This window comes from Schistocerca cancellata, chromosome 3, assembly GCF_023864275.1.
Source record: "Schistocerca cancellata isolate TAMUIC-IGC-003103 chromosome 3, iqSchCanc2.1, whole genome shotgun sequence".
NCBI classification, from domain to species: domain Eukaryota; kingdom Metazoa; phylum Arthropoda; class Insecta; order Orthoptera; family Acrididae; genus Schistocerca; species Schistocerca cancellata.
The window spans coordinates 272,197,971-272,216,392 of record NC_064628.1 but is presented as its reverse complement, the minus strand read 5'-3'; the positions used below and the strand labels follow the sequence as shown (position 1 = coordinate 272,216,392).

The 18,422-nt window shown below is 38.8% G+C and overlaps 1 protein-coding gene across 2 annotated transcripts in view; it reads left to right on the top strand.

Annotated features, from left to right (window-relative positions):
* The window catches only part of LOC126174930 (acetyl-coenzyme A transporter 1), a 69,812-nt gene that overhangs the window by 12,605 nt on the left and 38,785 nt on the right, over positions 1-18,422 (top strand). For both annotated transcript variants that reach the window (XM_049921386.1, XM_049921385.1), the window contains exons 4-5: positions 69-223; positions 2,196-2,392. In XM_049921386.1, the coding sequence (XP_049777343.1) occupies positions 69-223; positions 2,196-2,392 (352 nt within the window). The remainder of the gene's footprint in view (positions 1-68; positions 224-2,195; positions 2,393-18,422) is intronic.

The following is an 18,422-nucleotide window of genomic DNA, read 5'->3' as shown; positions in this document are numbered from 1 at the left end:
GTTAATTGTAATTATTTACTGTTTCTTCTGCTATTTAAATTAATGTGACTTCCTCTACAATCTTGCAGGAACAATGTAGGACATGCCTCAACTTGCAACAGTGTTGGACAGACTGCTGGATATTTCTTAGGATACGTTGTGTTTATGGGATTAGAATCAGCTGAGTTCTGTAATGCATATCTTAGATCTGAGCCAGAACCTCAAGGATTAGTAACATTATCAGGTATTGTATACAAATTAACTATATACGTACTATGGGAAAAAAACTGACCCTGTTGTTCTCTTCTAATCTTATGACATACAAGAAACGAAAAGAAAGATTCACATGGAACCATAAAGGAATGACAGCTGAAAGCTTCAGGAACTGTGACATAGCATCGCAGCTTTAGATCTACTTTATTGCCTTATGTCAAATCTAGTTTTCGTGGCAAACAGCAGTCAAAATTGAAGTAAAGGAACATGAGTGAAAAAGATTATTTTTTAAACAAGGAAGAAAGGTTTGCTATGTAGGTACTGACAAAGTAGAAGTGAATGAGACTAGATTCTACTGTGGGGTTATTGACATTGTGTAAGCAAGGTACACCATTTTTGTTTTATGTGTCATGTTACGTTCTTGGAAAGACATCACTTTTATTCACAAAGAGGCAGTTGGGGGTGGCCAATATGTACTTTCAGGGAACAAAATTTCCTGCACAGCTAATGCAAACATATAAAACTATATAACAACAGTTACAGCTTTTGGGTCAAGAAGTTCCTTCTTAATGGTTAACCAGGATCCAGGATAAGAGAGACCCACATAATGCAAGCAGAAAGAGAGAGAGAGACAGGTGCAAGAAATGATGTTTCTCTATTTACTTATTTTCAATTACATTGTTAAAACTTCCTTTAGTTTGGTAAGAACTTACCCTTTTAGTCTTCTGAACATACTTTTCGTAAATTATATAGCCATATTCCTTTACGAGATATGTTGTTACGCTGTCATTCCCAATCTACAGCTGTGTTTATGTTCCTTGAAAATCTTGTGTGTAAGACAACTAATTGAAGAAGTAAAGGTAACTATCCACCATATACACCCTACTTGATACATTGAGTGGTTGGTAGGTAGATAAAAAAGATTGACAGACTGCATCTCAAAGAACAAAGAAGATTAAAAGTGTTACTAAGATTTTGGAGTGTCCTTCCTAGTAGACACACCTACACATGCACAGCTATATTGTTCCATCTGTAGTGCCAGAACAAATTTAAAAGCTTTTGAGTGATAATAGTAATAAATTGTCATTATTGAGGAGTCTTTGGGCTTGAATTGATACTTTTACTTCCACATCCTTGTAGTAAATGCTTTGCCCTCTTACTTTTACGTTATTTTCCTTTACACTTATAAGCCATTATATTTTTTGCTGTCTAGTTTTGATATGCCCTGTACTGTTGTTAAATGCCCCATGGAAAAGTATATGAAAAACAGTTCTGTCATGTGCTTAATCAATAAATTTATTGATTTCTGCATCCTTTTTAAGTTTCTGAAGGTGGATCCACTGGGCTCTGAAATTGATAGCATGTGAATTTGACACACATGAATGCAGCCGAAAGAACAAGAAAGAGGAGGTTTAGATTTATTTTCCCCTGTGGATTTTTGATCAGCATTGGATCTTCTTTACTGTATTCAAACCAATTTTTGTGCTCTGATGTTTGTACAATTCATAAACTGTTCTTCTATCCTTTCAGTCCAACCCAATTTTCTCCACAGTGCAGTAAAGCTGCTCATCTTTGTCACCCCTGTCATCACTACAGATAGATTCTTCTCAAACTGGAGCCTAAGTGACCTGCTCTTCTTCTCCAACCTATTCCTTTTCCCTCCCCTTGCAAAGGAACTTCTCCATACCTACCTTTTATTTGTGATTGTCAACTGTATTTGGAATTTCTCCTCCTGAATGTAAGTCTTGGTCAGCCTTTCTATCTCATTGTAATTATAGTTTTATCAAGTGAATTTTTCTTTTGGCGTTTTGTAGTGATTTGTAGCCATGCTGGTGACACCAGATTGCCATCTTACTTCTGGTAACTTAATTTTTAATTTATTGTTATTGTATCCTTCAGGCTGGACTTACAAAAATAATTGAAACAATGATACATTTATCCATTCTGTTAGCAATACTTGTTGCTTTGCAAAATGAATATAATGGTACGTTTGTGTGTTACAGGTTTTCTGTACTTCTGGGGACTAGTATTTCTAGTCACAACAACACTTGTTGGCCTGTTCAAACATGAGATTCCATGTCGTGAAGGAAATGAACCACATGACACTGATTTAGGTGTCAAAGAGACGTACAAGTTGTTGTGGGATATAGTACGTCTGCCTGCAGTCCGTACAACCATTGTTGTTCTGTTAACTAGCAAGGTGAGTAACACACGGCTTTGCAATTTTGAAATATTTTGACTTACCCAATTTAATTGCTGTGGCCCCAAGAAAACTTGCCATCCCTCCCATCTTTGGCCATGTCCCTCAATTCTGACCTGGTCTTGCAAACTGTCTTTGCTTTCCCTTCTGGTGTGTTCTTATATTTATTTCTGGACCTGCCTCTCTTAATTGTGTCCTGCGGATTTCATTCCAGTGCCTGCTTCTCAATTCCTCCATCTCACTTTCTTAGTGTGTACCCAACTACCACCACTTTCTCTCATGTATCTGATTTGTTCTCCTCCAGAGTTCCTCATTATTTATTTTTTCCAGCCATCAAACATTCACGGTCTGCAAGAGACAGCTATTTATGAAGCTCTGACATTATGTTCTTGTCTACTTTGCAGCTTTCGCCGATATAGAGGCCAGCATCCACATTTGTATTAAAAATACAAAGTTTTGTTTTGTGTGAGATGATTCTGTTTAACGTATTGGATACAGTTGTACGAAGGCAGCATTTGCCTTCTTTATATGGTTCTTCACGTCTTCTCCAGACCCACCATTTTCTGTCAGCACTGTACCAAGGTATAAGAATGAGTTGACAGTCTCCATCTTGTGATGTTTTCTATGCTGGAGGCCGATAAAAACTTAAATTCTGAGGCCCCTTTCTATGACACCACAAATCTAACATATGGATCATCAGTAATAAATAATAAAGTAAACTGACTACAATCCATTCCAGGAGTCTAGCCCTAGAGTTGCTTGTTCTGTGTGAATATTAACCATACAATAATACCACAATATTTGTTTCACAAACATAGTTCACTGTAGAAGTTAACAGTAACAACAGCCATAAACCTTGTTTTCCCATTGTTTCCTACGTACTTTTGGATGATATTCTTAGAAATCAAAGTATTGTAGGTCTGAGTAACCTACCTTAACATCAGCTCACTCTGAACTGGCTTAAGCATCTCTCTAATCTTTATTTATAAACATGCCTCTCCTCACCAGATTAACAGATGTGAGATCACAGAAACTGCATAGAAATACGCTGCTCTACAAAACTTTAAGTGTGATACAGATACAGTGACATAACATGTTACCAACTTTGAGAACATGAGTGAAATTGAATGAGCATGTTGCCAGAGGTTTCCCAGTCATGCACAGGAAGCTGAACGTAACACCACATGAGATCTGAGTGAAAACAGTGCCAAATGGGGTGTTCCCTGCAACACAAGCCAGTAGGAGAAATGGGGAAAAACTGTGTAAATCAGTGAACAGCTATGGTGCTCTTTGATGGTGTTCTTCATTTCACCATTGCCTTGAGACAGCATTTGGATGACTTCACATGGCGAAGAAACATCAGGAAACTGGAAGAAGGATGAAGTGTGGCAAGTGTAACCCCAAGAATTTGGTACTGCTCAGCATTGTTTCACATGCTTGAGAAACATTCCTAACAATGGGCACAGCTGCCAGAAGGAAAAAAGTTGATCAACCACTGTCAACTACAGCAGCAGATGATCACTACAATGTGCAGCAGGCAAGAAGGGACCCGCATCAAATAGCAGATGTAGTTGCAACCACATGTAACAGGAATGCATGGCACAAAATTTTGTGCTCTCCAGTGACACGGCAACTGCATGGATGTGGTCTCTTTGTCCGGCAACCAAGATGTTCTGTTCCATAGACAGTTGTACATAAACAGAACTGTTTGCAGTGGTGCCAGGTGTATAGGAACTAGACCAAAGAAGAGTGGAGCTACATGGTCTTCTTGTATGGAAACAGATTTAGTCTGAGTAGTTATTCTGGATGTGCTCTCACGCTGGGAGAAATGGGAACATGTGAAACAACAAGGAACATTGTCTAACATGATCGTTTTGGTGGTTAAAGTGCTACGGTGTGGAGAGGCATAATGTTGCATGAGCATACTGACTTCCAAATTTGTGAACATGGTATATCCACTGCTAAATGTTATTTTGACACTGTACTACTTACCGCGTTCATCTTTTCAGTTGTTCATTCAGCCCTGACTTCATTTTTGTGGATGGCAATGTGCGAACCACATTGAACTGCACAGGCTCTTGGAACAAAGTGGATTTTTGTGAATGTTGTGGCCTGCACATTCTCCTGGCTTAAATCACATTGAGCATGTTTGGTATGCATTGGGGAAACACATTTCTGCACAGCCACATGTGCCAGTGATCATCCAGCAGTTGTCAGTTGCACTGGTGGTGATATAGAACACCCTACAACAAGAACTCCTAACTAACTTTGTGACCAGTAAGGGAGCACACTGCAGAGCATGCATCACCATCTGTGGTGATCACACATCCTTTTAAGAACCACTTCCCACATCTTGTGATGTTCAGGGGGCTTCATTGTAGCTATTACCTCTGAATAAATGTATCATTTCTGTTTGTCTCATTTTGTATTTGTTCCAGTTACCTTCTATACCGTACCGTACCAGTTGTTTCTATGTATGGTGCAAGTTTCATCGAACTAAGTATGTGGCAGTGATACGTCATGTGAAAGTTAATTTCATCCTTAAGTTTTTCACACATACTTGATTCCACTATTCTTTCCAAATGTTTACTTCTATTTCACAGCAGAGCTCAGCAGTGATTTGAGAAGAGGGAAGAGAAGCTCAGTAAGTGAGATAAATTTCAGACCGAACTGCAAATTTGAATTGTGAAGCTGACAATATTTCACATTTGATGAAAGAGTTTCAGAAGACATGTAACAAGCTCTTCCTTCTGATAAAAGCTGGTCACAACCACAGAGGGATTCATCATGTTTTCTCAGTGCAGTGCGAAAACTCAACAGAAAAGAATTGGACAAAAAAAATGACCAACTCCCAATTGTGATCCCTATGGCAGTTGTGGAAGACCACAGTGACCTCTCCTCTCTCATATGCCAGGTTGTAAGAGAAGAGATAGAGAGAGCCAGAAATGTCAGGCTGAGTAAGCACAAGATAGCAGCCATAGATGTTGACCCTGTACATCAGGAAGTAATAGATTATGTTGAAGAAGACATGTATCAGTCTTTAACACCGATCACCCCCACCAGAACATACTCTGCCAACTCAATGCCACAGCCATTGAACGACAACCTTGTACCCAAACAACGCAGGTTCAACGAACTTCTACTCCAAGTATAATGCCCCACAGAACAGACGTTTGGAGGGCAGAGGAAAACATACTTTTTCTCTGTGGACACCTTGTATATGTTGTACACTATTGCACAAAAAGGAGAAGAGGTTTTTTAATGACAACTATGTAAGCAGATGTCAACTGTCATGACAGTTCTGTTCTCACCAATTAACTGCAGACAATTATTGTCAACCAGTTTGATGAAGTCTGTTGCTATGCCCAGGACGAGGTAGTTCTCCAACTCGCCATGGCCATTCCTTGTCATCATACAGAGGTATCAGCTGCTTGCATAGACGTCAGAATTGAGGATTCTAAGCTGAGCAACTATATCTAATGGTGAGGCCACTACGGATGGATATCTTCCATGGATGACAGTCATAAACATGTCAGGAAATCTCATTGACTTCATCATCGACAGCTAACCTGTCCAGGTGCTAGTCAGCTCGGGCTTCCTTTTCGGTAGTGTTGAATACTCATTGTCAACATCTAAAGAAGAGTACATTCTATGGTACAGAAGTGAATGTGCAGAAACTCACAAATGAGAATTATGTCCAGCCAACAGGAACATCTATTGCAAGAGTGCCAACAACAGAACAGAGTCCTGTGAATCTGTGTTCTTGTCAGAGTGTATTCATAATGTTATCAGTCATAGACTGGAAGATCAGAGGCCCAGATCAACAAAGCTATTGCAGTGAGCACATATAAAAAAGATTGCTCTGGGTGTTTGTTTGGCATTGAAGACATCAAACTAGATGCTCAATTAAACTGTGAAGCTTTTGTCAATTGCAAAAAGCTACTCAGGCTCACAGAAGAAATAACCTGCCAGCGATGGCCATAAACATTGTAGGTGATCAAGGAGAACTTTGGATCACTAATTGTTATGAGCAGCCACAGCTCATCCTTAAATCTGTGTGTGTCCAAGAAGAGCGCCTTAATGCCATAGACAAAGAAAAAGTGTGTTCCACAACCAATACAGACAATGAAGATGAAGCTAGTATAGAACTGCTAAAACGATCTAATCTGACCAAGGAACAATGTGAGTGAGTGTTAACTGTTTTTTGCCTATTTTTGGATGTTTTCAGATCCGAAGTGGAGAAAAGACAGACCAAGAGGCTTACGGTAAAACACCATGTCAACACTGGGTATTATCTGCCAGTTAGCCAGTAATTGCATAGGAAGCCACCAATTGAATGATGGATAATCCTGGAGGAAGTAGAGAAGATACTGCAAGATGAGACCATTCAGTGTTAAGAGTCCTTGTTCCTCTGTATTGGTCTTCATGAAGGAGGGGGGTTGCACATGGCATTTGTGCACTGACTATCTGTGAATGAACAAAATCACAAAAAAATGCATCTAAACATTGCCAGGCATTGATGATTACGTAGACTGCTGAAGAAGAGCAAATTAAGACTCAACTGTGTACATTTAGTAAGGCTATTGGCAAATCAAAGTTGATGAGGATGATGGAAAAGACTGTTTTCCACAACTCCTGGTGGCCCTTACATATTCAATGTCAGGCTGTTTGGACAGTGGAATGCTCCTGCCAACTTCAAGTGTGTGTGGACACCTTGCTTTGACACCTTAAACAAACATCTATTTTCTGTCTGGGTGACATTTTTGTGTTTTCAAAGATATTTGAACAACAACTAAGTCAATAACAACTGTGTTGAAGTGTGTTCAGACAACTGCCTGAGTCCAAAAGATTGCCTCTTCGTTGCCCAAGAAATACAAATCTTAGAGCTTCCAGTGTGTGACAGAGGACGCCATCCTGTATCGGAGAAAATAATAGCGGTCACCAACTTTCTGACTCCTCGGCACATTAAAGTATTAATGTGCTCGTATTACCACTGTTTCTTGTAAAACTTCTGTGCCAAGGCACTGCTTTGCAAGAACTGCTGCAAGGAGATGCTGGATTTCCCTGTAACATGGTGCAAGTAAAATATTACCTTACCCTTAAGGAGGCACTAACATCTCCTGTCCAAGCATTATATGATGAGAATGCCAAGTCAGAACTTCACATTGATGCTAATGGTTATGAAATAGGTGCAGTTCTATTACAAATTAAAGAAGGTGCTGAAAAACTAATAGCTTATGGTTGCAGAGCACTGTCAATATCTGGTATGAACTACTCTACAACCAAGAAAGAGTGCCTTGAAGTTGTTTGGGCCATCAGTGAGTTCCAGCCGTATTTATCTGTAAAACCATTCACCATTTTGAAGGACCATCATTCTCTATGATAACTAACAAGTGTGAAGAACCTTACAAGTCAACTAGTGAGATCGGCACTGGGGTTTTAGGAATATGTCACAGTGGTATATGACAAGAAACATATTCACAAGAACGCTAACTACCTTTGAAGAAGTCTTGTCGCGGAACACAGGGTCGTGGACAAAATCTGAGTCATTCCTGCATTAAGTGGAATTGCTGTTGAACAGAGGGAATATACAGCATTGCTGAAAACCATAGAATCCTTTTACCGACAAAGAAGAATTTCACTTAATAAATGGGAGACTGTATGAGAGGAAGTATTATTCGATGTTGTGAAAAAGGTTGCTCATCATCCCACCTCATCAGTGACCAGCTATAGTGAAGTTTTTCCATGGTACTCCAGCATCTGGTCACCTTTGATGCATGAAGGCTGTAGACAGAATCAGACATATCACTGGCTGAAAGCACTCACCACAATTACCTCTGAGGTGTGCGGTATGAATTCCATCAGCAGCAGCACCATTGCACTGAACTGGAGTTGACCACTTTAGAGGTTCCCAAAGTCAACGAGTGGGAATCGCTGGACAGTAGTCTGCATGCAAGACATAGCAGTGTCATGTTATTTCCCTGTCCATGCTCGTGTAGGAACCTAGTTCACGTTAGTGTCTTAAGTTAAGGGAAAGTATAACTTGTTGTAGAACAGAGTGTAAAATAGGCTAGTGGAATTTTGCAAACTATTGAAGCAGTCCACATTTAAATCCGACATTGGTTTTGAGTGCTGTAAGATTTTAATCAATCATCGCATCAGAATTCATGAAGGCGAGCGGAAGCTGTATTTGACCATTGTCATGCATATTGACAAAATGTGGCTACGAGATACATGAGTCCGCTTGAATGGGTAAAAGCTGGGTTCCAGAGAAGGATGAAAAAGAGGCGCCGCGAGTGTTTTAGGACCAGTTACCCTTGCCAATAGCAGGATGGTCTCATCCCTGCTGTTGCAAGGTGGGAGAGAAGAAATAGCCCACCTATAAAAATACTTTTTGTACAAGACAGGTCAATCCTAAAATTACTAAAAGGAGGTCTCCTAGTGAGTTGTAATTGTGGGTTACTGTTGTGGCCCATCAAAGTAGCTTAATTCTGAATATTAGTGCAGTGTGTTGATTATATTCGGTCAAAAAGTACACCAGTTTGGAAGCGAGTTGCAGCAGAGCCAGCCACAGGCAGGTAAGAGTGTTATGCATTGCAAAGCAAAACACGGCTGACAAGCATTTTGAAACAGAGCCAGCTGGATGCAGTTCAGCAACAGCCAACACTGCAATACACTAGTGGAAGGACGGAAGCCTCTCCTTACTCGCCACCACGGAAGTGTTCAGAGTGCGTACATGAAGCCCTAAATGAACAGTCTGGAGCAAATAAGTACTCAGCCATTTGTGCACTAAAATATTTTCATCTCAGTATCACAGCCTATGCCATGAGTCTGTGACACTCAGAGTGACATCCTGGAATGCAGTACGGGGTCCACTGTTTGACCACGGGGCAGGGCAGCCTGCCCTGAGTCATGGAAGCAGCTGCTGCTGGAGCAGAGAGCCGCCTGCTTGTTGGAGGGCAATGCGGCCACCTCCGTGGATTTGTTGACTACGCTGCCGCACTGTCATCACAGTCGCAGCCAGAGACATTACTGACAGTGGCATTGGAGTGATGCCACGCTTGGCCCCACTCTTTGCACTGTTAGCAATGCTGGTCGTTTATTGTTTCGTCTGAGAGGCAAATGGACATCTCCACCAAGCTGTTCATGGTGTACTGTGGCTGAGGGCTGGAATAAAGAAGTTAGTTCAACAAATCTACTGTCGCCTATATGTCTCAGTTCACTCTATATGGGAGACAATCCAGTGGTCATATAACATGAGGAAAAGTGACATGTCTGATGTAACAGGCTGAGCAGAAGTTACAAATACAGGTTGTGTTCTGTTGTTTTGAGCAGACGTCTATGGGTGTTGGCTCCAGGCAGACCATGTTGGCAGTTCATCCTTAGCAGCACCTTTATTGTTAGGTCATCTGATGTTTACAAAGTATAAAGTTCTATAGGGAGTGACTTTGATCAGTGCTCAAAAGTTGCCACAGTAACTACAGGTTTAGAAGTGGTTAGATCAGATGGTCAAAGCTTTTTCCATGGCTCACTCTGGTACTGGTAAATAGGGCTGTGCTTATTATCTTACTGTCTACTTGCTGGGTGTTATGGTAGATAATTGCATATGGCCTTTTGATCATGACTGAGTGTGAAAATTTAATTGTTGTAGAGAATCTTGTGAGACAATGTGTTAAGCAGTATTGGAACTATCCTGGCACTTCAGATATAAAGTCCCATGTGGTCATTTTGTGTGATATTCCACTGCAGTCACTAGTTCATCAAAGTTATATTTGGAAGATCATTACTTTGAGTTAGTGCCTTGCATGTAAGATACTTGAATTCTATACGTATTATCTTGAATTGCAGGCAACGACAGCCAGATGTCCACATTTTTATGTATAGGCATCAGATAGTGCTCTGGCTGTGGAAAGTTTTATGGAACCACAACTGATTTCATGACAGTTTATTCAAGATCAATACATTGACAAAGTTAACCAGTGTATTGAGGTAAATGACATAAAGGAAAGTAGGTATGACTCTACTGCAAAGTATGTAGCTAACATTAAGAAAACACTGAAGGACAAAAAAATTTTTTAAGTATTTCAAACATCTGCTGAATTTTAATATTTCCAATAGAGATGACATCATTTAAAATAATTTTCAGACCTTTCCATACCTGAGGGCACTTTGTTGGTACTCTTTGACATAAGGACATGTATTCCAGCAACCCAAACAACCAACTGCATCAAATAATAAGTAGTAATCTTACTGAGCATAGCGGAAGACCATGGGATGACATCAATGAAGTAGTCCAGTTCCTCAAACTAGTCTTTAATTTCAATTATTTCATGTTTGAAGATACTGCATCCATACAGAAATAGGTTCTCCATTATACTACTGCCTTGCTAATATCAAGGTACGTTGATGACATTATTTTAATTATATAGAGGTTCTTTTCAGGACTGTGAAAATTTTTTGGAGGGATTAAACAAAATATAACACAATATTCAGTTTACTATGGAATGGGAAGAGGGTGACATTCAGAGCACTTCTGCACAGGCTGCATAGTGTCAGTTATCTGCCGAGGCTTTCGAATGTGAGTTCTAACAATGCAAATAATAGAAGCCTTGAATGTTTGCAAAATTTTTGTACGTACCATTAACCAGTATATTGTATGGAGACTAAATAGGAATCACAGTGCGGCAGAGCGTCCGCCGCTCGTGGTCTCGCGGTAGCGTTCTCGCTTCCCGAGCACGGGGTCCTGGGTTCGATTCCCGGCGGGGTCAGGGATTTCACCTGCCTCGAGATGACTGGGTGTTTGTGTTGTCCTCATCATTTCATCATCATCCAGGAAAGTGGCGCAATTGGACTGAGCAAAGATTGGGTAATTGTACGGGCGCTGATAACCACGCAGTTGAGCGCCCCATAAACCAAACATCATCATCATCATCATCACAATGCGGCAGAACTTTCATCCTGTTCAAAGACCTTAAGCTCTCTTATCACAACCGATAATACAGATTCCACTAGAAGAAAGTACTACAGGATTCCTTTTTTTGGAAGTGTTTGTGATAAAATAGACAAATCCCTGATTTCAAAAAACAATACCTCGGCGTCTTATATTCCTAAGAACAACGTCCAGAAAGTTAGACATAAGGAAAGTATGCTTTGTGATATGTCTAAGTTATTAGGTGGCTACAGCATCTCTCGTCAGCATTGTGGTGTCAAATATATAGGCCATATTGACAGAAGTTTTCCAACTCAGTTTAAAGAACAAACCAATTGTGCGAATTCACGATCAACACTAAGTGCAAATATACATGACACAGGACATTGGATCAATGAGAAAATGCAGATCATAAATTTGGAGAATGAGGGTAACTACCTTAATATTTTAGAAGAGATAGCGATTTTCCAAGTCTTACAAAAGTCTCCTGAGCTCACCTTGAACACCCAGACAGAAATGAGATACAGAAATATTTTAGAAAATTTTGACTGTCTATCCTGATAGCCACTTGTTCTAATTTTTGACAATGTATTTACTATCAGTACAAACTTTTATTTCGATTGTAATTTATTTTTTTATATTGTACGGGACCTTCCTCTATTTTACCTTTCGTCTTTTGGTGCACTAGCTCTACTTTCTCTATTGCCATCTCACTGGGTTTTCGGATACCATGGCCAATGCAGTTGTCCTCTTGGTTGCTTGCATAGGGATCTAGATAGTTCATTGTTCCTTACAGCTGAGCGTGAATCATTTCCAGATGATATTGTGGTATTTTTTTATGCTGCTTGTATACAATGTCGCACACTTTGAAGAGCTTATTGTACTCCCTTCACATCAAATACTCATTTTATGTTGTTGTAGGGACATATTGTTTTATGTATTTGATAAATAGTTCTAGTGGGTTTTATTTTTATTAATGGCATGAAGTACAGTGAGAGGCTTCAAGAAAAGTGTTAAATAATGTTGCAGATGCAATTAAGTAAGTACCTAATGTGTGAGTCTATTTTACTTCATGTAATAGTATGCACGAAGCCTGTGTAAAAAGAAAAATTGTAAAATACTTCTTTTCTAATCTCTTTTTTGACCACCTGATGACATGCCTAAATTGGCACAAAACGTATCATGGTTTTAACTTTCTACAGCCAGAGCTATGTTTCTTGCCTTTAAATAAAAATCCTTGAATTCTGGTGTGATGAACATTTATGTTTGATTTGAAATTGTTACTTGTTTACACCAGCTTAATTGACAGGGCGTCAATAATATAGTCTGTTTTTATCAGACATGTTGGGTACTTATTTTCTGGCCAATAGATCTTGTCCCAGGCACGCAATTAAGGTCATGCACATATCATCTGTGGGAGCACGGCATCTGAACTTGGTGACAGTTGAAGTAAGACAATTGAGTTTACAGACCGCAGCATCACTTATGTAGACTCAATGGCAGCAGTGAGAAGATGGATCCAGTTCAGCATAAGACTTAAGAGTACTTTTAACTAAGCCTGCTGTCACTGTGGCCTGTTCTTTTTGGTAGAGACATCGCATGTTTTGTACTTTCCATGTAATATGTAGAACACTGTGTGTGAACATGAATGGAAGGTGAAAGGGTTTACAAAATATCTATGACACCTGCCACAGAGTCATCAAAGCTGTAACGAGTGCTGAACCTTTGGAAATTAAGTTTACTTGTAGAAGACAGACTTTTGAAGTACGGGACATCCCATGATCTCTGATTGTGGACAAGGTTTCAAGTCGAGTCTCATGTCAGAGGTAATTGCACATTGTGACATTATGCAAAGGATGACAACTGCTTACCACCCAAAGATGAATGATCTCACATAATGCTTTAATAAGTGTTGGCAGATATGCTCTCAATGAACGCTTATATCAACCAAAGAGAATCATACAATTCTGCCTGACTCGATATTCGCTTATGAAACAGTGAAGCAAAACACTACAGGCTTCACACCATGCTTCCTGCTCCATGGTCACTATACTGAAGTGACGTGGATACACCAGTTCCTGTTGAACTGGACTATACTAAGGATTACTATGTGTACACCTCATCTCCAGGACTGCGGAACCAGATCCTGAATGCCCAGGCGAAGGACCGAGACCACTATAACACCAAGCACTGAACAGTGAGATGCAGTCCATAATGTAACTATTATTTTCATGGAAATAAATGTAACTAAGATACATTCCAAATTGATAGTAATAATAATCTGTAGCATAAAAGAATTTTCAAACAAAAAAAAAATGAGTATATTCACATACGGTATTAAGAAAGGACTAACAGTATTTATCACTTGTGTTCTTGTTCAATAGATATTTTGTAAACTGATGATGTAATCAAAAAACATGATTAATATACATACAGACAAAATATCTGTAATAAGCTGTAGCATAAACAGGCAAACAAAAATGAGCATGTTTGCATATGATATTAAGAAAAGACTAATTATTTCTCTCTCATCTTCTTGTTCAGTGAATTTTATGAGACATTTTTTATATTGGTGGCAGCACAAGAACATAGTTAATATGCAAACAAGCAATATAATTTGTAAATCTATAAATAAAAAGCCTTAAGTTAAACAAATTTTCTTTTTTGACAGAATTGGATGATTTTAAATTAAATTTTCTTGTAGTATCAGTTTGTGAAATGGTTGTACGATATTTCAATCCTTGTGTACAACACTCATTGAAATCCCATTATTTGTTAGTATTGTTCCATCTTTGCCTTGTGGGTTGATTGCGCAGCAGATGCCATTCCTTACTTGGACTACTTTCAGATTTAGTTTTCCCTGCAAAACACAGGTGGGTATCAGTACCAAGTCAATCTTGGTATCATTGTAGGGGTCACTGTTTAAGCCCATGACTTGAAAAGCATCACAGAATGAGTGAAGCATGGATTTACTTTTGAAGAGCATACTGACAGCTTAAGGTCTTAACAGCATTCATAGATTGTGCTGCAGAGTAGATGTGACAGATTTTCTTATAAAGAAAATATGAACATCAGTAATGTATAGAATAAAACATATAACCCTATATATGTCTGAAGAGTACTTAAGAATAAAATTAATTGCTTTACTTGATTGACTGGATTACCTACCAATATGTAATGAATCATTGGTGCACATAATCTTTTGTTTTGCATTACCACAGTGTTTTAATTGAAGATTAGTGAATTTTACTATTATCATGCATGTATGGCCCCCTAAAGATTACACAGTATTTTTATATATGATGATGCAGCCGTAGGGTGAATAGGAAAGAATTAGTATTTACTTTAACTGTACATATAAGACATGTGCAACATTGAATATTATTCTTATTCATATGCAAACAATGATAAAAATTTACATGGTTCATTTGCACCAAGTAAAATACTCATATTTCTTATCAGGAAAGGTCATGTGGTAAACTGCTGCAGTCTTCATTACCTCTATTAGGCACAATATAAAATAAACAGGTCAATCATGTAATGTGAGACAGTAAACAAAACACATTTAGATGCTAAAAGACAATCAGGCTTTTAACTACTAGCTTCCTTATATTGTTTTAATTTAGTAATGTTTCAGCATCCAAAAAGTTTCTTATGTTTCGGATATACTAGTCAATATGCATTGGCAAGGTTCAATATATTTGTCAAAAATTTTTCTGAGTTCAGCATTCATCTGGCATAACTTTTTCTAGTACCTGGGCAGCTCATATTTTTCTATTATGGCTCCTTGTGCTGATGCCTTTTTAATAATCTCCTTGACTAATGCTTTCCTTTTTTCAACTGACTTTGGAGTGCATGGATGGAATTCTGTACATTCTGAAATCAGAATTGTGGGGTGCTTGTAGGACATGATCTCAAAACTAGGTAGCCCATGTATTTAATCCAACTGGCTTACTTTCATCAACAGTTGGTTTGACATAGTTGTCCAATTTCTTTCATGTCTTTCTCTGCAAAGTTACTTTCAGGGTGATACATATAGATTAGTATGCATTCAATACTACTACTCTCAATGAAAGATTTCCTAGTTTTGGATACAAACTGGAATCCAGTGCCTGACATGACTATTTTCTGTTTTCCTATGCGGGTAAAATAATCTATCACTAACTTTTGAATTATGTTTTTACTGGTAGTTTTATGTAGGGCATAATTAAATAAATTTCTAAAATAAGTCAACTATGACAAAAAATAAAGCAGAACCCCCTCTAGGCCTGGCTAGTGGTCCATATAGATCCAAAGTATCTAGGCTCAGAGGCTTTCTTTGGCATGGTACTCTGCATGTATCCTTGGTTGGTACTATTAGACAGCTTTTCTCTCAAGACACCAGTCATTTGTAGTTAACTGTTTGCATGTTTCCAGATCGTCTTTCTCATATTGTAAAAAATATATATTTTCTTGAAACTTTCTGGCAGATTAAAACTGTGTGTGACGTGAACTCAGATCCTTTGCTTTCGCGGGCAAGTGGTTTACTGACTGAACTACCCAAGCACAACTCACAACTCGTCCTCACAGCTCTACTTCTGCCAGTACCTTGCCCCCCCCCCCCCCGCCCCCCCCCCCCCCTTGCAAACTCGCGGAAAAGTGGCTATTGTGGAGACATGGCTTAGCCACAGCCTTGGGCTTCTTCCAGGACTGCTAGTCATGCATGTTTCACAGGAGAGATTCTTTGAAGTTGGAAGGTAGGAGACAATATACTGGTGGAAGTAGAGCTGTGAGAACAGGTCATGTGTCAAGCTGAGGGTAAGTCAGTTGTTAAAGCACTTGCCCACGAAAGGCAAAGGTCTCGAATTTGAGTCTCAATACGGCACACAGTTTTAATCCACCATGAAGTTTCTAACAGTGCACAATCCACTGCAGAGTGAAAATGTAAAGCAGAACACATTTTCTTGCAGCATTTCTTGATTCATAATGCCCATCACTCTAATGAACATAATTTATTAATTTGTTTGCATGCCATTCAGGAAAGCTCAATATCTGTTTTTCAGAATCCAAATTTGTTCTTATAAACAAAATTCCATTCAAAATCGTGCACATCTAGCCAATCGGCTGTGACGTTCTTGTAGGTAGATTAGTGTAGTATATCTAATTACATGATGACCTAACAGAAAACATTTAAATTTTGTGAACCCTTAATGAACTGCCAATAACTCATTTTCAGTCACTGTATGTATCTTTTCATGCTTTAGCAGCATCCTGCTTCCAAGAGAGAGAGAGTTTATCGTCTGTATTCACAGTTTCTTTATTTTCTTGGAACAAATGAATTTCCAGCCTAACACTGCTGGCAACTGTGGTCAGCCAAGAGAATAGAGTAGTAGAAATGTTGCTGTTACACAGGGTCTCTTTTATAGCAGTAAATGCTTTCTGACAATTACTGCCCGAACCCAAATTGCATTTTTGCTAAGAAGTTCACTTAGACAGGATGCATTTAAGCACCGTTCATTTAGTTTGTAGCTCGTCTCCATGACTGTTCTAATGCTGACAACTGTCATTGGCAGCTCTACATAAACCTTGAAGTCGTTAATCTTATCACTCGAAGCTTCTAAAGAGTGGACACCAAACATCTAGTATCTACATTTTATTTCCCAAGTACTTATTTTTACATTTATAATAGGTCCGTGAGGTTCTTCTCCTTCCTCCTTTAATACGTGATGGAATGTTGAAATTAGCCAAATGAGTAGGTCCCCCATGAAATGTGTTATCCTGTTATGGTCTTCAGTTGTTATGTATCCTCAATTCTCCTTCTCCTCCAATTCTCTTGTGCTTTCAGGAGTCAGTGATCATCAGTTCCTGTTATCAGAATGTATGGCAATGAATTTAACTTGTTTAAACATTCAAAATATGGATATCTTTTAGGAATCCTAAAATACAATTCCGGGGGGATTGTATGGAATTTGTGGAATCAGCAAGCAATCAGCAATGTTGTGCTGTTATTATAAACATGTCTTCTGTATTAAATAAAAAAAATTGAATTTATGTGATATCAATTTATGTTAAAGTCAAAGGGTCTGTTGCTAGAAGTTGCAAGAATGGATTTTGAAATTATATATCAACCTGCACCTACCCAACAAACAGGGGCTTTTCCATGTTGTGAGAATATACCGGTACTCTCATTTTCTTTACTTTAGTTATATTTGCCTTGAGGCCAGCAATTTTCTGTGGTATACCACACCTCCACAACACCAGCCACACTACTCGATGTTTACAGAATCTAAGGTGTTTTCAAAATCAATGAATCCCGTGTACACGGTTGCCAGGAATTCTTTACTTTGCTCTAAGATGATCATTACAGTATTCATAAGATCAACACAATTGTTTTGTGCCCAGAGACTGGCTTCTTTACGCAGTCAGTTTTCGTCAATCTTTAATGCTACTTACAATGACACTGGTGCCCTTGCTGGGTGTTGGCATAAATGTAATATCACACCAGTTGCTACAATCTGACAAATTTCCATTTTTGGTTGACTTATCCACCAATCCACTTATCCACTCGTTTGGGGATTTCACTTCGAGACAGATAGTCTTCAATGAGGGATGGAGCATTTTAACAGTAGTTTCTGAATTGAATTTTAAGAGCTTCCGTGCTATATTGTCTAGCCCTGGAGCTTTTGCCTTTTTCGTTCATTATGGGATGCCGTGTATTTATATCTTGACCACTTTGACTTTCTCTGGAACATCCCTCACCTATTTATTTTGGTTGTCTTCACAATTTAATAACTTTTTCAAGTACTCCTACAGTCTTTGTAGCTGTGTCTGTTGGGTCATAATCATCACTCCATCGTTCCTGTTAACCGGCCCTCCACATCTAAAATTCTTCATTGATAACCATTTGGTAACATTGTACAGCTCCTTTGTATTATCCCACTTTGCTCTCTCTTCTGCTATTATCAATTTCCTTTTATATTATCTTGTCCCTATTTCCATGCTTTTGTTCACCTCAGTGTATTCTTTATGCTCTTCAATCTTCTATGCTCTTGCCTTACAGACATTTAATTTTTGTTTGAGTTCTTTCCTGTAGTTAATCTCATTCATCATTTCATCAGAGAC